This window comes from Salvelinus fontinalis, chromosome 11 (assembly GCF_029448725.1).
Source record: "Salvelinus fontinalis isolate EN_2023a chromosome 11, ASM2944872v1, whole genome shotgun sequence".
Classification (NCBI taxonomy): Eukaryota; Metazoa; Chordata; class Actinopteri; order Salmoniformes; family Salmonidae; genus Salvelinus; species Salvelinus fontinalis.
In genome coordinates this window covers 18678299-18705023 of record NC_074675.1, presented here as the reverse complement: position 1 = coordinate 18705023, position 26725 = coordinate 18678299, and the positions used below count along the sequence as shown (strand labels likewise).

The window sequence follows — 26725 nt, the reverse complement described above, 5'->3', positions numbered from 1 at the left end:
TCTGTTAAGAAAAACATAAGTGTATGCAAATGTCTATAAATAATTAGCCTACATGTGTAGGTGATAGGCTTTGGCTACAGCCTGTCATGGCCAGATCGATGCTGACATGAGGGAGGCCCCTGAAAATGTAACCAATACAAAACCTAGGAGGTTCGTAGGCCTCACCCCCTTCAATAGACATACATGGTAATTATGACCACTTCCGGAGGATGTCCTCCAATCAATCAAAGCTTTTGCAGTATGAACTGACATGTCCATCCAATCACAGGATTAGGATCAGAGATCGAACCTAGTCTGTTGTATTGGGATTGTGTCACAGAGCATTATGGGGGTTCTATGTGTTGAGAAGCTTGGTGGCATTGTTGGATAGAGATTGAGAATGAAGAGAGATAGTTGAGCATTTTTGGGATATTATTCAATTCAAATTCGTTTTTTTCTAAATACAGTAGACGGAGGAGGTATATTATTCATTTTTTCAGGACTTTATTTTTGTGTCCAGTTAGTGCAATATGTTTAAATGTGCCTTGCTAACTTCAGTAGCAAGTAGCAGTAGCAAGTAGCAGTAGCTAGCTAGCGAGCGAGCAACATGAGCGTGCAGTTTTCTCCGCCAGAATGACTAACGCTACCAAAAATGTTGTGGACTTTTTGTTGAAGAACCCCTTTCATTCTCTGGGGTACACGGAAAAGGTGCAAATTAAAACCGTGGGTCGACCTCTGCCTGAGATCAGTTTCATGAAGAAGGAGGAAAAGGTGAGGGCGTTCAATACCAACTGGTATAAAAAGTATAGCTGGTTAAAACCTCTAACGAGTCACAAACCCGGATCCGGGATCCCCCCCATCAAAAAAGCTGACTAGCATAGCCTAGCCTAAAGCGACAGGGATATCATATAATAAAATGTTCATGAAATCACAAGTCCAAGACACCAAATGAAAGATACACATCTTGTGAATCCAGCCATCATTTCTGATTTTTAAAATGTTTTACAGGGAAGACACAATATGTATTTCTATTAGCTAACCACGATAGCAAAAGACACAACTTTTTTTTCCCACCATTTTTTTCCTGCATAGGTAGCTATCACAAATTCGACCAAATAAAGATATAAATAGTCACTAACCAAGAAACAACTTCATCAGATGACAGTCTGTTAACATATTTATTGTATAGCATATGTTTTGTTCGAAAAATTTGCATATTTCAGGTATAAATCATAGTTTTACATTGCAGCCACCATCGCAACTCTCACCAAAGCAACTAGAATAACTACAGAGCGCAACGTGAATTACCTAAATACTCATCATATAACATTTATGAAAAATACACAGTGTACAGCAAATGAAAGACAAAGATCTTGTGAATCCAGCCAATATTTCAGATTTTTTAAGTGTTTTACAGCGAAAACACAATATAGCATTATATTAGCTTACTACAATAGCCTACCACACAGCCCCATTCATTCAACATAACGTTAGCGATAGCAAATAAACCAGCAAAAGATATTAATTTTTTCACTAACCTTCTCAAACTTCTTCAGATGACAGTCCTATAACATCATATTACACAATACATATATTGTTTGTTTGAAAATGTGCATATTTAGCGGCACAAATCGTGGTTATACAATGTGAATAGTAGCCAAACTTCAAACAAAATGTCGGGAGAAATCTTGGGAGAGGCACCTAATCTAATCAATAACTAATCATAAACTTGACAAAAAAATTCAGGTTGGACAGCAAATGAAAGATACATTAGTTCTTAATGCAACCGCTGTGTTAGATTTGTAAAATTAACGTTACTACGACATACATCGTGCATTACAGCAAGACCGTGCCGAAATTAATGGTGAATTATAGTTTAACATTTTTCAACAGAAATACGAATTAACAGCATAAATAGTTCTTACTATTTGATGAGCTTCCATCAGAATCTTGTGCAAATTGTCCTTTGTCCAGAAGAATCGTTGCTCGGTTGTAGATTGTCGTCTTCGACTTTGGAATTAGCAGTAAACATTAGCCATGTGGCGAAGACGTGCCCAACTCACTATAACGCAGCACAAATGAAATACCAAAATCGCAAAATACTGATATAAACTGATATAACTCGGTTTAAAATAACTACATTATGATGTTTTTAACACCTATATCGAATAAAATCAGAGCCGGATAAATCTAACTCCTATAACGAGTGCTTTTCAGAATGCATTCCTGAGTTCTGTCTTGCGTCGTGGCAAACGTTGAAAAGAGTGCACCCCCGGTTCCAAGAGCCTTTATACGGCCTCAGATCTGCCTAGCAACACCATTCCAATTCTCACTGCTTACTGACATCTAGGGGAAATCGTATGCAGTGCATGTCGACTCATAGATTACATGCAAATTAATAAACTGACCCTGGAACAGAGTTCCCGATTTCAGATTTCTCACTTCCTGACAGGAAGTTTGCTGCAACTTGAGTTCTGTTTTACTTACAGATATAATTCAAACGGTTTTAGAAACTAGAGAGTTTTCTATCCAATAGTAATAATAATATGCATATTGTACGAGCAAGAATTGAGTACGAGGCAGTTTAATTTGGGAACAAAGTTTTACAAAGTGAAAACAGCGCCCCCATATTGACAAGAAGTTCAGGGAGCCTTTCATCGAGCTGCCTGTATTGCTGGCCTTGTCTGCTTTTTGGAAAGACTGAGCCTTGGGCTGTGACCTGAAGAACATTGATTGCTCAGGTAAACGACATCACAAAAGCAGGGAGCATATAAATGACCACATCAGATTCAAGCTTCCGGGAAAAAGCTGCATCGATCATGTAATGGACGAAGGTCCGCGTATTCAAACTGCGCAACACAACGGAAATGAAGAAGAAACGAATGTATCACTGCCATTTTGGGCATGCAAGAATTTTCTTTTAGACGACACGACGAAAGAGAAAGTTCCAATAACAAGGGAAGCTACAAGGAGCTTGCAGAGGTACTAGCTCGTTATGATGTATTACTTGCTGAAAATATGGAACTTCCTACTGTCTTTTCTGGGTTTTCGAAATCAATTCAGAATGATTTGATAGCTTCCATCTCATCATCCATTAAAAGTGAGATTAAAAGAGAGGTGGACACAGCGCCGTTTTTTCGAATGGCAAATAGACAAAACCACAGACATCAGCTGTCGCTTGCAGTTGTTAGTTATCGTCAGGTATGTGGATGATGAGGGCTTTATTCAGGAACGTATCTTGGGCTACTTTGATCTGTCAAGTGGGCGACATGCGCAGTCTGTGTTTGACTGTGAATTCTGAGATGTCTGAGTTTAACTTCATGGAGAAACTTGTTACTAAAACCTACGAAGGTATTGCTGTAATGGCTTCTGACTTAAATGGCCTGCAGGCAAACGTAAGAGAAGTAGCTCCGAGTGCCACTTTTGTATATTGCACACCGGCTCAATTTAGTTCAGAGTCAGAGTTCATTCCCAAAGGTAAGGTTTTCTTTGCGACACTGGGCGGTTTCACCACTTTTTTTTGTAAGTTGACCAACAGTGTGATGTTGCTTGAACAGGCTGGATGTGCACGCTTGCCAAGAAAATGCACCAACACGTTGGAATTTCACTTCTAGGATTGTCAACACTGTGGCGAAAAGCTATGAGTAACTGAAGGACACCTTCACTCATATCACAGAGCACCCTACCATGGATGATGATACTGTGTCATGTGCAGATGGGTTCAAGGCAAAGCTGGAAGATGTTGATTAGATTTGTTTTACTTCTAACTTTTGAGGAGATCTTTGCTCACACAGATGTTGTGTTTGACATAGTGCAGCAGCAAGCCATGGATGTAGCCTACTGTAAGAAAATAGAGAATCTGACAAGCAGAATGGAGGAGCACAAGTCTGATGTAGTATTCAGTGCCATATATGAGAAGGCATGACTGAGGATCCAGAGATCATGCAGAGGAGGAAGTGTTGGCAGGGCACTCACGATGTAAGGCACACCTACAAGGCACTGTATGACTCAATTCATGATAACATCAAGTCTCAGATAGCACAGAGGTACAAAAGCCTGGACAGCATGCAATTCCTGGAGTTGTTAGTTGTTACTAAATTTGATTAATTCAATAAAAAATTGGGTGCTGCCATAGAGTTACATTAGAAGTGCCCATCCAAGAAGGCCCAAGGTCATTGGCCTCAGATAAAATGATGTCAAATCACGTTATATGTACCGTAGCTTTGATTGGACTGATCATGTCAACATCATACTTTCAAAATCTTAGCTAGCAGTCATCATCATGAATCAAGTTGACAAACTACTGGCAAATCCTTTTCAATCCTTGTCAAATGAAGATACATAATGAAGGTAAATTATAGATAAAATGGATCGGTGATCATCGGCCACTGGACATAAACATTACACAACAAGTTGGAAATCGCACATTTTTAACAATGAGTGGTTTGGAAGGAATCAATGGCTAACTGCAAGAATTGCAAAGCAATCACTAGCCTGATATTCAGTGGAATGGGTGCGTGGTCCAAGTCTGGGTTTAAGGGTCTCTTTTTCAAGCTTAAAAGGATAAACATTCAACATTGGCCATGCTGACAATCCAGCATGGCTTCTACGGCGCTCAAAACAACTGGAAACTCAGAACTGAGAAATCTCAGACTTAAAGACAATAGGGAACTCGTGAAAAAACTAGCTCCGACTGGGAAAATACGTTTTGTATGGTCATCCAACTCGGAATTCCAAGTCGGGAACTCGGGCCTCTATCTAGAGCTCCGACCTGAAGATCACTGACGTCATGATTCGACCTCGTTTTTTTCAGAGTTCCCAGTTGTCTTGAAAGCACCATAAATCCAGAGAATGCCCGACATTGATAATAGAAAATTTGTCACGAAAGACCGCCGCACCATCTTCCTGTTCAAGTGAGCACAACAAGGTGAGTCCAAAATGATGTCTTGTATGCTGCTGCATAAATTATGTAATATGCCAGGGGGATATGTATACTGTAGCTAAGTAATAGACTCAGCAAAAAAGAAACGTCCTCTCACTGTCGACTGCATTTATTTTCAGCAAACTTAACATGTGTAAATATTTTGTATGAACATAACAAGATTCAACAACTGAGACATAAACTGAACAAGTTCCACAGACATGTGACTAACAGAAATTGAAAAATGTGTCCCTGAACAAAGGGGGGATCAAAATCAAAAGTAACAGTCAGTATCTGGTGTGGCCACCAGCTGCGTTAAGTACTGCAGTGCATCTCCTCCTCATGGACTGCACCAGATTTGTGAGTTCTCGCTGTGAGATGTTACCCCACTCTTCCACCAACGCACCTGCAAGTTCCCGGACATTTCTGGGGGGAATGGCCCTAGCCCTCACCCTACGATCCAACAGGTCCCAGACGTGCTCAATGGGATTGAGATCCGGGCTATTCGCTGGCCATGGCAGAACACTGACATTCATGTCTTGCAGGAAATCACACACAGAACGAGCAGTATGGCTGGTGGCATTGTCATGCTGGAGGGTCATGTCAGGATGAGACTGCAGGAAGGGTACCACATGAGGGAGGAGGATGTCTTCCCTATAACGCAGAGCATTGAGATTGCCTGCAATGACAACAAGCTCAGTCCGATGATGCTGTGACACACTGCCCCAGACCATGACGGACCCTCCACCTCCAAATCGATCCCGCTCCAGAGTACAGGCCTCGGTGTAACGCTCATTCCTTCGACGATAAACACGAACCCGACCATCACCCCTGGTGAGACAAAACCGAGACTCGTCAGTGAAGAGCACTTTTTGCCAGTCCTTTCTGGTCCAGCGACGGTGGGTTTGTGCCTATAGGCAACATTGTTGCCGGTGATGTCTGGTGAGGACCTGCCTTACACCAGGCCTACAAGCCCTCAGTCCAGCCTCTCTCAGCCTATTGTGGACAGTCTGAGCATTGATGGAGGAATTGTGCATTCCTGGTGTAACTCGGGCAGTTGTTGTTGCCATCCTGTACCTGTCCCGCAGGTGTGATGTTCGGATGTACCGATCCTGTGCAGGTGTTGTTACACGTGGTCTGCCACTGCGAGGACGATCGGCTGTCCGTCCCTTCTCCCTGTAGCTCTGTCTTAGGCGTCTCACAGTACTGACATTGTATTTTATTGCCCTGGCCACATCTGCAGTCCTCATGCCTCCTTGCAGCATGCCTAAGGCACGTTCAGACAGATGAGCAGGAACACTGGGCTTCTTTCTGTTTATGTTTTTCAGAGTCAGTAGAAAGGCCTCTTTAGTGTCCTACGTTTTCATAACTGTGACCTTAATTGCCTACCGTCTGTAAGCTGTTAGTGTCTTAACGACCGTTCCACAGGTGCATGTTCATTAATTGTTTATGGTTCATTGAACAAGCATGGGAAACAGTGTTTAAACCCTTTACAATGAAGTTCTGTGACGTTATTTGGATATTTATGAATTATCTTTCAAAGACAGGGCACTGAAAAAGGGACTTTTCTTTTTTTGCTGAGTTTAGTAAGTGTACGTTGTGTAGTAAGCTGTTAGTAGCCCATGTGCCTAACTCTAATAATTTGCTCCCTCTTCCCCTCATAACTTTGCCTACTGTTCTGACTTGCTGGTGCACATTTAGTCTATAGCCTGTTTTAGAAAAATGTCATAATCAAATATTTTAAGAGCTTTCATTGTCTGCTTATATGTTCCCTTTATTTACCCTACGGTTCTGACTTGGTGTACAGGGAGAATACTGTACGAACGGCCCATGTTCTGAATTCTGTCACTGTACATTTCAAAAGTGCTGAACAAATAGTTATATTGACTGCATTAGTCCTAGTTCGCTCTTTAATGTCTTTATCAAAATCACGGATTGCCTCTTATCTGCTCGTCGTCCCCTTATGCAATAGTTTGTACATCTCAATTATCAGTAGAAACCAATTTTTTAAGCAAGTCAGCCATATCAGCTATGTTTTTTTTAAAGGCAGTAAATTATGCTGAATTAACGTTTTCGTTGCCAGACAGGTTTCCGCTGATAGCCAGGTGTATCGGTGGTGTTAAGGCTGTGTAAGGGAGGTGAAGTCAGGTGCAGGAGAGCAGAGTAAACAGGCGCACTTTTATTCCGTTCAACAATAAGCACAAAAAATGACATAAGTGCCCAAAAACACGGAACATAAACAATAAAAGTATTGCGCGTGAACATACACCGTTAACAATGAACAATTACACACAAAGACATGATGGGGAACAGAGGACTAAATACATGTAGATTGATTGGGGAATGAAAACCAGGTGTGTACGGAACAAGTGTCACGCCCTGACCATAGTTTGCTTTGTATGTTTATATGTTTTGTTTGGTCAGGGTGTGATCTGAGTGGGCATTCTATGTTGTATGTCTAGTTTGTCTGTTTCTGTGTTTGGCCTGAAATGGTTCTCAATCAGAGGCAGGTGTTAGTCGTTGTCTCCGATTGGGAACCATATTTGGGTAGCCTGTTTTATCTTTTGGTTTGTGGGTGTTTGTCTTCCGTGTCAGTGTTTGTCGCCACAGGGTACTGTTTCGTTTGTTCACATTGTTTATTGTTTTGTTTAGTGTTCTGAGTTTAATTAAAAACATCATCATGAACACTTACCACGCTTCGCTTTGGTCCTCCTCTCTTTCTCCCGAAGACGATTGTTACAACAAGACAAAACAAATGGACATGTGAAAAATGGAGCGCGATGGCTAGAAAGCCGGTGTCGTCGATCGCCGTGGTGTTGCGACTGGTGGGAGTGGGTGGGTGGGGAGTGGGGGGTCGTTTGCCCCACCAAAATGTACATGCTAAAATCACCACTGCCAATAGAATATGTCAACTTTTGGACTATGGGGGAAAGTAGATTGACATAGGCTAGTGCTTTTGTTGTTCATTAGGCCTACTCATCTTGTTGGCTGTAAACATCTTGTTGGCGAAAAGTAAATGTGGACACATCTAACATCTTCAATATGCACCTCGGAATTTGATAAGAAGGACGCTGCATCCCCAATATGTCGGTCTTCACTTGTAGCCTACTTCGGAGCTGCGATGCCTGTGAGAAGGATCGGTTCACGGGCATTGACTAATAAGAATTGAGATATCTGAGAGAGCACGTGAGTGAGAGGTGCTTCGGAGTAGGCTACGGTGATTGGCAGCCGGGAGAAGGGAATTATAATTATTATATTCAGCCCAAGGGCACAACGGCCACGTTGGTCGCAAGGGATACATTTTCTTAGAGGGCATTACTGCCTAACAAGGGGGCATTGACAGCCATGGCCGCCGATGCCATCAGAGAATTCGAGCCCTGACACACAAGCACGCACAGTCTGCTGGGAGACTAAAAAGGCCCTCAGAGAAAACAACAGTAACAGTAAATGCCAATCTCTGTGTCTCTGTTTGGGTTGGCTTGAGTAAACAGGAAATGATTGGCTCCCTCTAATCTGATGCATTCGAGCCAATAAGAGACTAACACAATTAGGGCTCATCAAATTAAAGATCTGGACTCTTTCTTCCAGGAACCCTACCCTTTCATTCCAGTACACTCCAGTTTTTAGGCCCTGATGTAGATCAGACAAATCCATTATATGGGAGACTGGGCTGAAATTTTCTATCACACACGTAGCATACCTTGGCAATGACACAGGCAGTGTCCCAATACTGTTAAATGGCCCCATTCCTTGTCTCCTTCACAAGCAAAGGCCACCCCTGCTAATGACACAGGCATATCCCAATACCCAATAAACATTCCCCATTCCTTGTCTCCTCTTTCCATCATAAATACGCACACGTGCAAGGACTGAATATGACGCTTTTATAGGACACTTTTAGGACACAGTCCTAAAGACATTTACCAGGCCCATGCTATTCAGTTTCTGGGCTGGTAAAGTCATTAAGGGTGCTGCTGTGTTCTTTGATCAGGGTGACCAGAGCCCCAGTGTGGTCTACAGGCTGACCTGTCAATCATCACACTGATGGGGTGAGTGACAGCTGGGCGTTCTGACACACAGAGCCTGACCCCTGAGACCTGGCGATACTCTCCTCTTGAGAGTAAACCCCAGGAGACAGACACACACACACACACACACACACACACACACACGAATGTGTGTAAACACACACACAAGTAATCCTTGTGACTAGTCTTACTAGTAGAGCAGTGATTTATGACTCTGAATGACAAGGGTAGTTTAAACATCTGGTCTCCTATAAGTGTCCCCTCTCTATCGCTCTCTCCCCCTCTGCCTTCCAGCTGAACTAGCCACATGGTATTTCTGTGCTGAGCTCCAAGGATTTTCCAGTAGTGTCCTTCACTGGGTCACTGGAATACCATTCTCCCTTTCCTACTCCATACACACTCACACAGCCTGGGCCAGACAGAGGGAGTGATTACAGAGAAAGTCCTGAAATAAGAAGGAAATCTTGCCTTATTCATCTCAGTCTTTTTCTGCAATCCAACAATCTTATTTTGTCTGACTGGGATGGGTGTGTACAGTCGAAGGCGGTGTGGGGAGAAGGGGGGGGGGGGGGGGGTAGTGAGCCCTAAAAAGGACAGTAAAGGACAGTAAACCCAGCAGGTGGTGCAGACCAGGCTCTGTAGCTGTTAACCCTTTAACCTCTTCCCACCCACCTGCCTGGCCAGAGCAGCAGGCCTCTCTCACACACACACACCTCTGTTAACCCTGCTCTAATGCCTGTGTCTGTACGTCATGAGTGACTGGATTACGGCCGTGCGCGTGTGTGTATGTGCGCAAGTCACTTGCCTGGGGACAAATAGCTAGTGAATAAAGCCATTGTGTGTATACTTCCTTTCCCCTCACTTGACGAGGGAAACATGGAATAAGTGAATAACGGATTGTTTGTGTATGTGTGCAGGTACAGACTGTACCGTACAGTATACTATTTATCTATTAGCTTCTACCTCTCTTGGACCCTTTCCACCCATTCCTTGCCTCTCATCCCTCTCCATGCTCCCTCCCTCCCTCTCTGCTTCTCTCTACCCATCCTTCCGTCTTAACTGTAAAACCTGCTCACCTCTATTTTACCCTAATCTCTTCATCCTGCATCTCTCTTGATCCTTCTCCTCTTTCCTCCCTCTCCTCCGACCTTTCTTCCACCTTCCCTCCCACCACTCTCGGTCACTGCTATCTTTTCTCAGTGCTAGCCGATGCTGTTGAAAAACTTTTCCCTTCACCCTCCATCTCTCTCTCCATCCATCCATCCCTCCCTCCCTCCATCTCACCGTTGTCGCGCCTCAGGGCGGTGTTGGTCTCGGCGTATCGAGACAGGCTGACCTCGTAGCCTCGCTGCTCCAGGATCCGCTGGAACAGCTGGACCTCTGTATCCGCGGCTACGTGCTGACCCGTCAACACGACGGCCCGCGTGACCCACCCGGCCCGGTTCTGATTGGACCCCTTGACCTGAGGAAGAGGGGGGAGAGAGGGGTGTTCAATATCGACATATAGAGAGGTCACTCCAACCACCAACAGCATTGCTGTATATTTATATGCAATACAAACAAAGACTGTACAGACAGTACATGATGCCAAGAGTGACCATTTCCTGGCAGTTCATATGGAACTATTTCTCATTTCAATCCTATTTGTATTTACATTTTTTATCGAACCTTTATTTAACTAGGCAAGTCTTAAGAACAAATTCTTATTTACAATGACGGCCTACCCCCTAAACCCTAACCCGGATGACGCTGGGCCAATTGTGTGCCACCCTATGGGACTCCCAATCACAGCCGGTTGTGATACAGCCTGGAATCGAACCAGGGTCTGTAGTGACGCCTCTAGCACTGAGATGCAGTGCCTTAGACGCTGCACCACTCGGGAGCCAGAATGTATTACCGGCACTTAAACAATGCCCCCATAAACGATTGAAAAGGGCATCAAAACAGTGAACAGAACAACCCTAGAGCACTAGCGAGTAGAGCCTGAGCCAAACCAGCTTAAACCCTTAGCGAGCGAGAGAGAAACCAGTTGTGAAGGGTTAGGCTGACAGAGACATATGAAAGCCATGTAGCTGCTCAGCTCGCTCTGTTTACACAACTCTGGGCTGGATAAGCTGGATAAGAATAGCAGCAGGATCAAACTGTGATGGCTGGGGCAGGGGTGAAGGTAGGGAGGGGAGGGGAGACGGAGGGTAGGACAGAGAGAGAAAAAGTTAATCTCCTTTGGTAAGGAGAGGGAGGGCAGTTTTCACTATATCATTTCTGAAGTAGAAGGACTTTTCTTTCAGAACTGTTCGCCCCTCCCTCTCCGTTGCCTGCTCATTCATTTTGTCTCTCTATCAGTCTCTTCCTCTCTCTTATCCCTTTCTCCTTTTCCTTTGAATCTCGCTCTCCGGTCTTTCTGTCTCTCTCGCTCTCCATTCGTCTCCCCTCTCTCTCTCTCTTACCCTTCTCCCTTTAAATCACTCTCTCCAGTCTCTCTCTCTCCATACTATTCCTCTACAGTCTCTCTATTTTCTCTCGTTCGTTCCTCTCGTTCTCCCGAGGCCTATGGTGGCGTGGCCTGTAAACGTTTCCATCTGGGAGCTGCAGGCCACATCAGAGGGAACGTCACAAGACCCCCATAACTACAACGAGTTTCTCTACCCTCCAACCAGCTCCACAGAATCCTTTCCACCCTCTAATACACCCACAGCCCCCTTCTCTCTCCACCTTCCAATACTTACACTCCCCCTTTCCATCCCCTCTTCCCCCAGATACTAATCTCAAACAAGCAATTATTCCACAGCGCTCATCCTGCTGCCTCCCTGCCTGCCAATCCGCCATGGCCCAGTTCAGACACAATCATTATTATTTCATTAGGAGATTCCCCAAATTGGGATCCTAGGCCTAGAACTCTTTTTGTCTTCTTTCATTTTTCTTCCTCTCCCTCGCTCCCTTTCTCCCTGAGTAATAACAAATACACTCCATCACCCCTTCCTCCTCCTCTCTTCTTCCTCCAGCAAGGAAGGAGCGAGTTTACAGTTGGCCCATAACACAGAGTGAAATATTAGAATAATATTACTTTAATAAGCGGGGAATCGAATCAAGGTGTTTATACAACAGAGGCAATCCTCTGAGCAGCGCACCTTCATTATAATCTGTAGCCGAGAGGGACTCATAGTAAACCCACTCATAAACAGTTTATTTGGCAGAGTGAGGGAGAACCACTGCTGGGGAAATGATGTTTGTATTGATTATACTGTTTTGGTATACACAGCACACAGCCGCGAGCTCAGGTTTACCGAGGAAATTGCTTCCACTTTTTCATTTGGTAACTGATTTGATGAGCAAAGGAGTTTGTATCAATGCTGCATAATTCCTCTTTGCACGTACAGAAATAGTGTGGTGAACACAGCCGATTTATGATGTATTCATTGTTTAGTTTACCAATGGTTAACAAACTATTTACTAATGGTTTATAATTAACAAGCAGCCCTTAAACTGAAGAGTTCTCCATGTTTTCTAAAACGACCTAATCTGCCAGTGCTGACATCACCAGCGACAAAAAAAATACGGACCCCGCCCCTCGTCCCCATGACGACCCTGTGACAGACAGTGGAGCCCCTCTAGCTGTCAGAGGGGCAGTAGCATTGAGTGTACAGTATCTGGTATGTGTTCTGCTGATACTGAATCCCAGTATCCCACATTTAGTCGTATATTAATAGACCTGCTATCTTTAACAGTCCTGGCTGACTGGGCCCGACCTATGGTTCTTCCCAACAGGTCACTCTCTCTGGTCCTTCCACCCCATGGCAACCCCCTGGCCATAGCTGCGGGAAGTAGGGGTGCTGAAGGAGCTGCAGCACCCCCTGAAAAATCTGAATGTAAAACAATGTGGCACCAAAATGTACAGCAACCCCTCCCTCAAACTACTTCTAGTGGCTATGGCCCTGGCACTCCCCTGGCAACCGCTCTGATGCTAGCAGACATATGGTTACGGTAAACATCTTCACCTTAACCCCTCACTCCAGTCCAGATGAAGACCCATACACACAGTACGTGAACACACTGCCTAACCAATTGTGACACTAAACTTGACCCCAAACCACAAGACTTCAACATCATCCACATCCTCCCCCCAAATACATGACTCAATACAGTTTGTTGGCTTGATTATGACGTACAGCCAGGTTATGCCCCACATTCTCTGCCACCACTGCTGAAATATGAACGCAACAGAGTGATGTGATGTCACAGCAGTGTTTTTGGATGGTCACATGTGAACTGGGTGGTGCTCTGCTCTGGGTTGGTTTCCAGACACAGTTCTCTACAGTTTCTACAACGCACCATTTCTAAGCAAAACAAGACAGACGTATCACTTTAACCCCAACCTTCTACCACAATAGTAACTACACTGACACTGTTAGTAAATATGGGGAAAGACAGCTTTCAATGGACTGAGAGTACTACAATATTTATGTGTGACTCACATGATCTCAGCAGCCCATACAAATCAAAGCGTTTCCATACGACCGTGAAAAGTCAACCCACATAAATCTCCCCTGGGTTCACTTCACATACCACATCCAGTGTGTGATAGCTAGCCCTCTGAGGTGGGTCTGTTAACCGTGCGCTATAATGACCATGTTTCCCTCCATCCGTGGAGAGACGGAGGAATGCAGGGGGTTAATGGGCCTTGCACTCGTTTAGAAGGAAAATACATGTGTGAAAGTTTAGCTGTCTGGGGAGAGGGAGGAGAGAGAGAGGGAGAGAGGAAGAGAGGGAGAGATGGGAAATTAGGGGACAGGAGGGTGAGCCAAAAAGAGAAAGGCCTGTTTGTGTGCGACTGCAGGAGAGTCTGGAGAGGCCGAGGCTGGCTGTATAAGTCCTGGTTCTGGCCCTGTCTGTGTGTTAGTATTCATCTGGGTCTGGAGGGCCTGTTTGGTCATGCACTACCATGCTGCATCTCTCCTTGGTTACTGGTGAAGGATCTGCCAAGGAGGCTTTTCTTCTGTTCTCTACTTCTCTCTTTTATTCTCACAGTCATTCTCTCCCTGCCTCCATTTCTCATCCCTCACTCTTTTCTTCCTCCACTCCCTCTGACCCTCTGTCAAAATATCCATCTGAGCCCTTCATCGCCCCATCTTTCTGGCTCTCTTTCCCACTCTCTCCTTCCATCCCTAACCTTCTCGCTCAGTGACAGGATGTGGCTTAGTCTTACCACTGGCTCCATGGGTAGAGTTCAGTGTGTCTGAGAGGCCCAGGGTTATAAATACTCCCATCTCAGCCATGCACACAGAGACAGACAGAGAAACAGATATACAGCCCACTGGCAATATATAGACACCCATTCCATGACTCGTATCACCCAGTCACATCCAAGGCCAAACACCCATATTGAGGGGGTCTGCAAAACGCATATCGCCCTATAAGTCGCATTCAGTACATCGAGTAAGACATCTTGTTCTAAGTTGAGAGCAGTCAAAACAAATCAGAAAGTCATCATTCAATCACAACAAACGTACATTTCACATGCGCAAATATATAGTTAAACATAACAGAAAGCTACATGCATAATGACTCAACGTACCCATTTGAAATATGTATCCAGAGGCAACTTGAGCATACTTCCTTATAACCACATACCCTTACAAACAATACCTCCTATGCTGTACTCACAGTTGAAATACCTACCCGACAGACATTAACCCATATCAAATATAAACATAGACCTACACATTGGCTGGCTACTAAACATCCATTCCAAGGAGTGGAGAAGCATGCAGGGATCATACATTTACAATACAGACCTCGGACAAGAACTATGGGTACACATTGGGGACATACTGTACATGCTCTTAAAACTGCCCTACTGTACTGTAAAGTCATGCACACATCAGACAGTTGGGGTGAGCTGTCTAAAATCATCTCCAGACTTCCAAGTATTTGTCTCCATCCTTCCTCAGTACAGTAATATGGTGCAGGTGTCTCCATCCTTCCTCGGTACAGTAATATGGTGCAGGTGTCTCCATCCTTCCTCAGTACAGTAATATGGTGCAGGTGTCTCCATCCTTCCTCAGTACAGTAATATGGTGCAGGTGTGATATGATCCTTCCTCGGTACAGTAATATGGTGCAGGTGTCTCCATCCTTCCTCGGTACAGTAATATGGTGCAGGTGTCTCCATCCTTCCTCGGTACAGTAATATGGTGCAGGTGTCTCCATCCTTCCTCGGTACAGTAATATGGTGCAGGTGTCTCCATCCTTCCTCAGTACAGTAATATGGTGCAGGTGTCTCCATCCTTCCTCAGTACAGTAATATGGTGCAGGTGTCTCCATCCTTCCTCAGTACAGTAATATGGTGCAGGTGTCTCCATCCTTCCTCGGTACAGTAATATGGTGCAGGTGTGATGTGATCCTTCCTCAGTACAGTAATATGGTGCAGGTGTCTCCATCCTTCCTCGGTACAGTAATATGGTGCAGGTGTCTCCATCCTTCCTCAGTACAGTAATATGGTGCAGGTGTCTCCATCCTTCCTCAGTACAGTAATATGGTGCAGGTGTCTCCATCCTTCCTCAGTACAGTAATATGGTGCAGGTGTCTCCATCCTTCCTCAGTACAGTAATATGGTGCAGGTGTCTCCATCCTTCCTCGGTACAGTAATATGGTGCAGGTGTGATGTGATCCTTCCTCAGTACAGTAATATGGTGCAGGTGTCTCCATCCTTCCTCGGTACAGTAATATGGTGCAGGTGTCTCCATCCTTCCTCGGTACAGTAATATGGTGCAGGTGTCTCCATCCTTCCTCAGTACAGTAATATGGTGCAGGTGTCTCCATCCTTCCTCAGTACAGTAATATGGTGCAGGTGTCTCCATCCTTCCTCGGTACAGTAATATGGTGCAGGTGTCTCCATCCTTCCTCAGTACAGTAATATGGTGCTGATGTCTCCATCCTTCCTCAGTACAGTAATATGGTGCAGGTGTCTCCATCCTTCCTCAGTACAGTAATATGGTGCAGGTGTCTCCGTCCTTCCTCAGTACAGTAATATGGTGCAGGTGTCTCCATCCTTCCTCAGTACAGTAATATGGTGCAGGTGTCTCCATCCTTCCTCAGTACAGTAATATGGTGCAGGTGTCTCCATCCTTCCTCAGTACAGTAATATGGTGCAGGTGTCTCCGTCCTTCCTCAGTACAGTAATATGGTGCAGGTGTCTCCATCCTTCCTCAGTACAGTAATATGGTGCAGGTGTCTCCATCCTTCCTCGGTACAGTAATATGGTGCAGGTGTCTCCATCCTTCCTCAGTACAGTAATATGGTGCTGATGTCTCCATCCTTCCTCAGTACAGTAATATGGTGCAGGTGTCTCCATCCTTCCTCAGTACAGTAATATGGTGCAGGTGTCTCCATCCTTCCTCAGTACAGTAATATGGTGCAGGTGTCTCCACCCTTCCTCGGTACAGTAATATGGTGCAGGTGTGATATGATCCATCCTCGGTACAGTAATATGGTGCAGGTGTCTCCATCCTTCCTCTGTACAGTAATATGGTGCAGGTGTCTCCATCCTTCCTCAGTACAGTAATATGGTGCAGGTGTCTCCATCCTTCCTCGGTACAGTAATATGGTGCAGGTGTCTCCGTCCTTCCTCAGTACAGTAATATGGTGCAGGTGTCTCCATCCTTCCTCAGTACAGTAATATGGTGCAGGTGTGATATGATCCTTCCTCGGTACAGTAATATGGTGCAGGTGTCTCCGTCCTTCCTCAGTACAGTAATATGGTGCAGGTGTCTCCATCCTTCCTCAGTACAGTAATATGGTGCAGGTGTGATGTGATCCTTCCTCGGTACAGTAATATGGTGCAGGTGTCTCCATCCTTCCTCAGTACAGTAATATGGTGCAGGTGTCTCCATCCTTCCTCAGTACAGTAATATGGTGCAGCTGTCTCCATCCTTCCTCGGTACAGTAATATGGTGCAGGTGTGATATGATCCTTCCTCGGTACAGTAATATGGTGCAGGTGTCTCCATCCTTCCTCGGTACAGTAATATGGTGCAGGTGTCTCCATCCTTCTTCAGTACAGTAATATGGTGCAGGTGTCTCCATCCTTCCTCAGTACAGTAATATGGTGCAGGTGTCTCCATCCTTCCTTAGTACAGTAATATGGTGCAGGTGTCTCCACCCTTCCTCAGTACAGTAATATGGTGCAGGTGTCTCCATCCTTCCTCGGTACAGTAATATGGTGCAGTTGTCTCCAAGCCTTCCTCGGTACAGTAATATGGTGCAGGTGTCTCCATCCTTACTCGGTACAGTAATATGGTGCAGGTGTCTCCATCCTTCCTCAGTACAGTAATATGGTGCAGGTGTGATATGATCCTTCCTCGGTACAGTAATATGGTGCAGGTGTCTCCATCCTTCCTCAGTACAGTAATATGGTGCAGGTGTCTCCATCCTTCCTCAGTACAGTAATATGGTGCAGGTGTCTCCATCCTTCCTCAGTACAGTAATATGGTGCAGGTGTGATATGATCCTTCCTCGGTACAGTAATATGGTGCAGGTGTCTCCATCATTCCTCAGTACAGTAATATGGTGCAGCTGTCTCCATCCTTCCTCGGTACAGTAATATGGTGCAGGTGTGATATGATCCTTCCTCAGTACAGTAATATGGTGCAGGTGTCTCCATCCTTCCTCGGTACAGTAATATGGTGCAGGTGTCTCCATCCTTCCTCGGTACAGTAATATGGTGCAGGTGTCTCCATCCTTCTTCAGTACAGTAATATGGTGCAGGTGTCTCCATCCTTCCTCAGTACAGTAATATGGTGCAGGTGTCTCCATCCTTCCTCAGTACAGTAATATGGTGCAGGTGTCTCCATCCTTCCTCAGTACAGTAATATGGTGCAGGTGTCTCCATCCTTCCTCGGTACAGTAATATGGTGCAGGTGTCTCCATCCTTCCTCAGTACAGTAATATGGTGCAGGTGTCTCCATCCTTCCTCAGTACAGTAATATGGTGCAGGTGTCTCCATTCTTCCTCAGTACAGTAATATGGTGCAGGTGTCTCCATCCTTCCTCAGTACAGTAATATGGTGCAGGTGTCTCCATCCTTCCTCAGTACAGTAATATGGTGCAGCTGTCTCCATCCTTCCTCGGTACAGTAATATGGTGCAGGTGTGATATGATCCTTCCTCAGTACAGTAATATGGTGCAGGTGTCTCCATCCTTCCTCAGTACAGTAATATGGTGCAGGTGTCTCCATCCTTCCTCAGTACAGTAATATGGTGCAGGTGTCTCCATCCTTCCTCAGTACAGTAATATGGTACAGGTGTCTCCATCCTTCCTCAGTACAGTAATATGGTGCAGGTGTCTCCATCCTTCCTCAGTACAGTAATATGGTACAGGTGTCTCCATCCTTCCTAAGTACAGTAATATGGTGCAGGTGTCTCCATCCTTCCTCGGTACAGTAATATGGTGCAGGTGTCTCCATCCTTCCTCAGCACAGTAATATGGTGCAGGTGTCTCCATCCTTCCTCAGTACAGTAATATGGTGCAGGTGTGATATGATCCTTCCTCGGTACAGTAATATGGTGCAGGTGTCTCCATCCTTCCTCAGTACAGCAATATGGTGCAGGTGTCTCCATCCTTCCTCAGTACAGTAATATGGTGCAGGTGTCTCCATCCTTCCTCAGTACAGTAATATGGTGCAGGTGTCTCCATCCTTCCTCAGTACAGTAATATGGTGCAGTTGTCTCCATCCTTCCTCAGTACAGTAATATGGTGCAGGTGTGATATGATCCTTCCTCGGTACAGTAATATGGTGCAGGTGTCTCCATCCTTCCTCAGTACAGTAATATGGTGCAGGTGTCTCCATCCTTCCTCAGTACAGTAATATGGTGCAGGTGTCTCCATCCTTCCTCAGTACAGTAATATGGTGCAGGTGTCTCCATCCTTCCTCAGTACAGTAATATGGTGCAGGTGTCTCCATCCTTCCTCAGTACAGTAATATGGTGCAGGTGTCTCCATCCTTCCTCAGTACAGTAATATGGTGCAGGTGTCTCCATCCTTCCTCAGTACAGTAATATGGTGCAGGTGTCTCCATCCTTCCTCAGTACAGTAATATGGTGCAGGTGTCTCCATCCTTCCTCAGTACAGTAATATGGTGCAGGTGTCTCCATCCTTCCTCAGTACAGTAATATGGTGCAGGTGTCTCCATCCTTCCTCAGTACAGTAATATGGTGCAGTTGTCTCCATCCTTCCTCAGTACAGTAATATGGTGCAGGTGTGATATGATCCTTCCTCGGTACAGTAATATGGTGCAGGTGTCTCCATCCTTCCTCAGTACAGTAATATGGTGCAGGTGTCTCCATCCTTCCTCAGTACAGTAATATGGTGCAGGTGTCTCCATCCTTCCTCAGTACAGTAATATGGTGCAGGTGTCTCCATCCTTCCTCAGTACAGTAATATGGTGCAGGTGTCTCCATCCTTCCTCGGTACAGTAATATGGTGCAGGTGTCTCCATCCTTCCTCAGTACAGTAATATGGTGCAGGTGTGATGTGATCCTTCCTCGGTACAGTAATATGGTGCAGGTGTCTCCATCCTTCCTCAGTACAGTAATATGGTGCAGGTGTCTCCATCCTTCCTCAGTACAGTAATATGGTGCAGGTGTCTCCATCCTTCCTCAGTACAGTAATATGGTGCAGCTGTCTCCATCCTTCCTCGGTACAGTAATATGGTGCAGGTGTGATATGATCCTTCCTCGGTAAAGTAATATGGTGCAGGTGTCTCCATCCTTCCTCGGTACAGTAATATGGTGCAGGTGTCTCCATCCTTCTTCAGTACAGTAATATGGTGCAGGTGTCTCCATCCTTCCTCAGTACAGTAATATGGTGCAGCTGTCTCCATCCTTCCTCGGTACAGTTATATGGTGCAGGTGTGATATGATCCTTCCTCGGTACAGTAATATGGTGCAGGTGTCTCCATCCTTCCTCGGTACAGTAATATGGTGCAGGTGTCTCCATCCTTCTTCAGTACAGTAATATGGTGCAGGTGTCTCCATCCTTCCTCAGTACAGTAATATGGTACAGGTGTCTCCATCCTTCCTCAGTACAGTAATATGGTGCAGGTGTCTCCATCCTTCCTCGGTACAGTAATATGGTGCAGGTGTCTCCATCCTTCCTCAGTACAGTAATATGGTGCAGGTGTCTCCATCCTTCCTTAGTACAGTAATATGGTGCAGGTGTCTCCACCCTTCCTCAGTACAGTAATATGGTGCAGGTGTCTCCATCCTTCCTCGGTACAGTAATATGGTGCAGGTGTCTCCATCCTTCCTCGGTACAGTAATATGGTGCAGGTGTCTCCATCCTTCCTCAGTACAGTAATATGGTGCAGGTGTCTCCATCCTTCCTCAGTACAGTAATATGGTGCAGGTGTCTCCATCCTTCCTCGGTACAGTAATATGGTGCAGGTGTCTCCATCCTTCCTCAGTACAGTAATATGGTGCAGGTGTCTCCATCCTTCCTCAGTACAGTAATATGGTGCAGGTGTCTCCATCCTTCCTCAGTACAGTAATATGGTGCAGGTGTGATATGATCCTTCCTCGGTACAGTAATATGGTGCAGGTGTCTCCATCCTTCCTCAGTACAGTAATATGGTGCAGGTGTCTCCATCCTTCCTCAGTACAGTAATATGGTGCAGTTGTCTCCATCCTTCCTCAGTACAGTAATATGGTGCAGGTGTCTCCATCCTTCCTCAGTACAGTAATATGGTGCAGGTGTGATATGATCCTTCCTCGGTACAGTAATATGGTGCAGGTGTCTCCATCCTTCCTCAGTACAGTAATATGGTGCAGGTGTGATATGATCCTTCCTCGGTACAGTAATATGGTGCAGGTGTCTCCATACTTCCTCAGTACAGTAATATGGTGCAGGTGTCTCCATCCTTCCTCAGTACAGTAATATGGTGCAGGTGTCTCCATCCTTCCTCAGTACAGTAATATGGTGCAGCTGTCTCCATCCTTCCTCGGTACAGTAATATGGTGCAGGTGTGATATGATCCTTCCTCAGTACAGTAATATGGTGCAGGTGTCTCCATCCTTCCTCGGTACAGTAATATGGTGCAGGTGTGATATGATCCTTCCTCAGTACAGTAATATGGTGCAGGTGTCTCCATCCTTCCTCGGTACAGTAATATGGTGCAGGTGTCTCCATCCTTCCTCAGTACAGTAATATGGTGCAGGTGTCTCCATCCTTCCTCAGTACAGTAATATGGTGCAGGTGTGATATGATCCTTCCTCAGTACAGTAATATGGTGCAGGTGTCTCCATCCTTCCTCAGTACAGTAATATGGTGCAGGTGTCTCCATCCTTCCTCGGTACAGTAATATGGTGCAGGTGTCTCCATCCTTCCTCAGCACAGTAATATGGTGCAGGTGTCTCCATCCTTCCTCAGTACAGTAATATGGTGCAGGTGTGATATGATCCTTCCTCGGTACAGTAATATGGTGCAGGTGTCTCCATCCTTCCTCAGTACAGTAATATGGTGCAGTTGTCTCCATCCTTCCTCAGTACAGTAATATGGTGCAGGTGTCTCCATCCTTCCTCGGTACAGTAATATGGTGCAGGTGTCTCCATCCTTCCTCAGTACAGTAATATGGTGCAGGTGTCTCCATCCTTCCTCAGTACAGTAATATGGTGCAGGTGTCTCCATCCTTCCTCGGTACAGTAATATGGTGCAGGTGTCTCCATCCTTCCTCAGTACAGTAATATGGTGCAGCTGTCTCCATCCTTCCTCGGTACAGTAATATGGTGCAGGTGTGATATGATCCTTCCTCGGTACAGTAATATGGTGCAGGTGTCTCCATCCTTCCTCAGTACAGTAATATGGTGCAGGTGTCTCCATCCTTCCTCAGTACAGTAATATGGTGCAGGTGTCTCCATTCTTCCTCAGCACAGTAATATGGTACAGGTGTCTCCATCCTTCCTCAGTACAGTAATATGGTGCAGGTGTCTCCATCCTTCCTCAGTACAGTAATATGGTGCAGGTGTCTCCATCCTTCCTCAGTACAGTAATATGGTGCAGGTGTCTCCATCCTTCCTCAGTACAGTAATATGGTACAGGTGTCTCCATCCTTCCTCAGTACAGTAATATGGTGCAGGTGTCTCCATCCTTCCTCAGTACAGTAATATGGTGCAGGTGTCTCCATCCTTCCTCAGTACAGTAATATGGTGCAGTTGTCTCCATCCTTCCTCAGTACAGTAATATGGTGCAGGTGTTTCCATCCTTCCTTAGTACAGTAATATGGTGCAGGTGTCTCCACCCTTCCTCAGTACAGTAATATGGTGCAGGTGTCTACATCCTTCCTCGGTACAGTAATATGGTGCAGTTGTCTCCAAGCCTTCCTCGGTACAGTAATATGGTGCAGGTGTCTCCATCCTTCCTCGGTACAGTAATATGGTGCAGGTGTCTCCATCCTTCCTCAGTACAGTAATATGGTGCAGGTGTCTCCATCCTTCCTCAGTACAGTAATATGGTGCAGGTGTCTCCATCCTTCCTCAGTACAGTAATATGGTGCAGGTGTCTCCATCCTTCCTCAGTACAGTAATATGGTGCAGGTGTCTCCATCCTTCCTCAGTACAGTAATATGGTGCAGGTGTCTCCATCCTTCCTCAGTACAGTAATATGGTGCAGGTGTCTCCATCCTTCCTCGGTACAGTAATATGGTGCAGGTGTGATATGATCCTTCCTCGGTACAGTAATATGGTGCAGGTGTCTCCATCCTTCCTCAGTACAGTAATATGGTGCAGGTGTCTCCATCCTTCCTCAGTACAGTAATATGGTGCAGTTGTCTCCATCCTTCCTCAGTACAGTAATATGGTGCAGGTGTCTCCATCCTTCCTCAGTACAGTAATATGGTGCAGGTGTGATATGATCCTTCCTCGGTACAGTAATATGGTGCAGGTGTCTCCATACTTCCTCAGTACAGTAATATGGTGCAGGTGTCTCCATCCTTCCTCAGTACAGTAATATGGTGCAGCTGTCTCCATCCTTCCTCGGTACAGTAATATGGTGCAGGTGTGATATGATCCTTCCTCAGTACAGTAATATGGTGCAGGTGTCTCCATCCTTCCTCAGTACAGTAATATGGTGCAGCTGTCTCCATCCTTCCTCGGTACAGTAATATGGTGCAGGTGTCTCCATCCTTCCTCAGTACAGTAATATGGTGCAGGTGTCTCCATCCTTCCTCAGTACAGTAATATGGTGCAGGTGTCTCCATCCTTCTTCAGTACAGTAATATGGTGCAGGTGTCTCCATCCTTCCTCAGTACAGTAATATGGTGCAGGTGTCTCCATCCTTCCTCAGTACAGTAATATGGTGCAGGTGTCTCCATCCTTCCTCAGTACAGTAATATGGTGCAGGTGTCTCCATCCTTCCTCAGTACAGTAATATGGTGCAGGTGTGATATGATCCTTCCTCAGTACAGTAATATGGTGCAGGTGTCTCCATCCTTCCTCAGTACAGTAATATGGTGCAGGTGTCTCCATCCTTCCTCGGTACAGTAATATGGTGCAGGTGTCTCCATCCTTCCTCAGCACAGTAATATGGTGCAGGTGTCTCCATCCTTCCTCAGTACAGTAATATGGTGCAGGTGTGATATGATCCTTCCTCGGTACAGTAATATGGTGCAGGTGTCTCCATCCTTCCTCAGTACAGTAATATGGTGCAGTTGTCTCCATCCTTCCTCAGTACAGTAATATGGTGCAGGTGTCTCCATCCTTCCTCGGTACAGTAATATGGTGCAGGTGTCTCCATCCTTCCTCAGTACAGTAATATGGTGCAGGTGTCTCCATCCTTCCTCAGTACAGTAATATGGTGCAGGTGTCTCCATCCTTCCTCGGTACAGTAATATGGTGCAGGTGTCTCCATCCTTCCTCAGTACAGTAATATGGTGCAGCTGTCTCCATCCTTCCTCGGTACAGTAATATGGTGCAGGTGTGATATGATCCTTCCTCGGTACAGTAATATGGTGCAGGTGTCTCCATCCTTCCTCAGTACAGTAATATGGTGCAGGTGTCTCCATCCTTCCTCAGTACAGTAATATGGTGCAGGTGTCTCCATTCTTCCTCAGCACAGTAATATGGTACAGGTGTCTCCATCCTTCCTCAGTACAGTAATATGGTGCAGGTGTCTCCATCCTTCCTCAGTACAGTAATATGGTGCAGGTGTCTCCATCCTTCCTCAGTACAGTAATATGGTGCAGGTGTCTCCATCCTTCCTCAGTACAGTAATATGGTACAGGTGTCTCCATCCTTCCTCAGTACAGTAATATGGTGCAGGTGTCTCCATCCTTCCTCAGTACAGTAATATGGTGCAGGTGTCTCCATCCTTCCTCAGTACAGTAATATGGTGCAGTTGTCTCCATCCTTCCTCAGTACAGTAATATGGTGCAGGTGTTTCCATCCTTCCTTAGTACAGTAATATGGTGCAGGTGTCTCCACCCTTCCTCAGTACAGTAATATGGTGCAGGTGTCTACATCCTTCCTCGGTACAGTAATATGGTGCAGTTGTCTCCAAGCCTTCCTCGGTACAGTAATATGGTGCAGGTGTCTCCATCCTTCCTCGGTACAGTAATATGGTGCAGGTGTCTCCATCCTTCCTCAGTACAGTAATATGGTGCAGGTGTCTCCATCCTTCCTCAGTACAGTAATATGGTGCAGGTGTCTCCATCCTTCCTCAGTACAGTAATATGGTGCAGGTGTCTCCATCCTTCCTCAGTACAGTAATATGGTGCAGGTGTCTCCATCCTTCCTCAGTACAGTAATATGGTGCAGGTGTCTCCATCCTTCCTCAGTACAGTAATATGGTGCAGGTGTCTCCATCCTTCCTCGGTACAGTAATATGGTGCAGGTGTGATATGATCCTTCCTCGGTACAGTAATATGGTGCAGGTGTCTCCATCCTTCCTCAGTACAGTAATATGGTGCAGGTGTCTCCATCCTTCCTCAGTACAGTAATATGGTGCAGTTGTCTCCATCCTTCCTCAGTACAGTAATATGGTGCAGGTGTCTCCATCCTTCCTCAGTACAGTAATATGGTGCAGGTGTGATATGATCCTTCCTCGGTACAGTAATATGGTGCAGGTGTCTCCATACTTCCTCAGTACAGTAATATGGTGCAGGTGTCTCCATCCTTCCTCAGTACAGTAATATGGTGCAGCTGTCTCCATCCTTCCTCGGTACAGTAATATGGTGCAGGTGTGATATGATCCTTCCTCAGTACAGTAATATGGTGCAGGTGTCTCCATCCTTCCTCAGTACAGTAATATGGTGCAGCTGTCTCCATCCTTCCTCGGTACAGTAATATGGTGCAGGTGTCTCCATCCTTCCTCAGTACAGTAATATGGTGCAGGTGTCTCCATCCTTCCTCAGTACAGTAATATGGTGCAGGTGTCTCCATCCTTCTTCAGTACAGTAATATGGTGCAGGTGTCTCCATCCTTCCTCAGTACAGTAATATGGTGCAGGTGTCTCCATCCTTCCTCAGTACAGTAATATGGTGCAGGTGTCTCCATCCTTCCTCGGTACAGTAATATGGTGCAGGTGTCTCCATCCTTCCTCAGTACAGTAATATGGTGCAGCTGTCTCCATCCTTCCTCGGTACAGTAATATGGTGCAGGTGTGATATGATCCTTCCTCAGTACAGTAATATGGTGCAGGTGTCTCCATCCTTCCTCGGTACAGTAATATGGTGCAGGTGTCTCCATCCTTCCTCAGTACAGTAATATGGTGCAGGTGTCTCCGTCCTTCCTCTGTACAGTAATATGGTGCAGGTGTCTCCATCCTTCCTCGGTACAGTAATATGGTGCAGGTGTGATATGATCCTTCCTCAGTACAGTAATATGGTGCAGGTGTCTCCATCCTTCCTCGGTACAGTAATATGGTGCAGGTGTCTCCATCCTTCCTCAGTACAGTAATATGGTGCAGGTGTCTCCATCCTTCCTCGGTACAGTAATATGGTGCAGGTGTCTCCATCCTTCCTCGGTACAGTAATATGGTGCAGGTGTCTCCATCCTTCCTCAGTACAGTAATATGGTGCAGGTGTCTCCATCCTTCCTCAGTACAGTAATATGGTGCAGGTGTCTCCATCCTTCCTCAGTACAGTAATATGGTGCAGGTGTCTCCATCCTTCCTCAGTACAGTAATATGGTGCAGGTGTCTCCATCCTTCCTCAGTACAGTAATATGGTGCAGGTGTCTCCATCCTTCCTCGGTACAGTAATATGGTGCAGGTGTGATATGATCCTTCCTCAGTACAGTAATATGGTGCAGGTGTCTCCATCCTTCCTCGGTACAGTAATATGGTGCAGGTGTCTCCATCCTTCCTCAGTACAGTAATATGGTGCAGGTGTCTCCATCCTTCCTCGGTACAGTAATATGGTGCAGGTGTCTCCATCCTTCCTCAGTACAGTAATATGGTGCAGGTGTCTCCATCCTTCCTCAGTACAGTAATATGGTGCAGGTGTCTCCATCCTTCCTCGGTACAGTAATATGGTGCAGGTGTCTCCATCCTTCCTCAGTACAGTAATATGGTGCAGGTGTCTCCATCCTTCCTCGGTACAGTAATATGGTGCAGGTGTCTCCATCCTTCCTCAGTACAGTAATATGGTGCAGGTGTCTCCATCCTTCCTCGGTACAGTAATATGGTACAGGTGTCTCCATCCTTCCTCAGTACAGTAATATGGTGCAGGTGTCTCCATCCTTCCTCAGTACAGTAATATGGTGCAGGTGTCTCCATCCTTCCTCAGTACAGTAATATGGTGCAGGTGTGATGTGAT

At 45.7% G+C, this 26725-nt stretch overlaps 1 protein-coding gene across 1 annotated transcript in view; it reads right to left on the bottom strand.

Annotated features, from left to right (window-relative positions):
- The window catches only part of LOC129865223 (cadherin-like and PC-esterase domain-containing protein 1), a 102551-nt gene that overhangs the window by 62043 nt on the left and 13783 nt on the right, over positions 1 to 26725 (bottom strand). The window contains exon 2 of the mRNA XM_055937825.1: positions 10213 to 10390. Within this exon, the coding sequence (XP_055793800.1) occupies positions 10213 to 10390 (178 nt within the window). The remainder of the gene's footprint in view (positions 1 to 10212; positions 10391 to 26725) is intronic.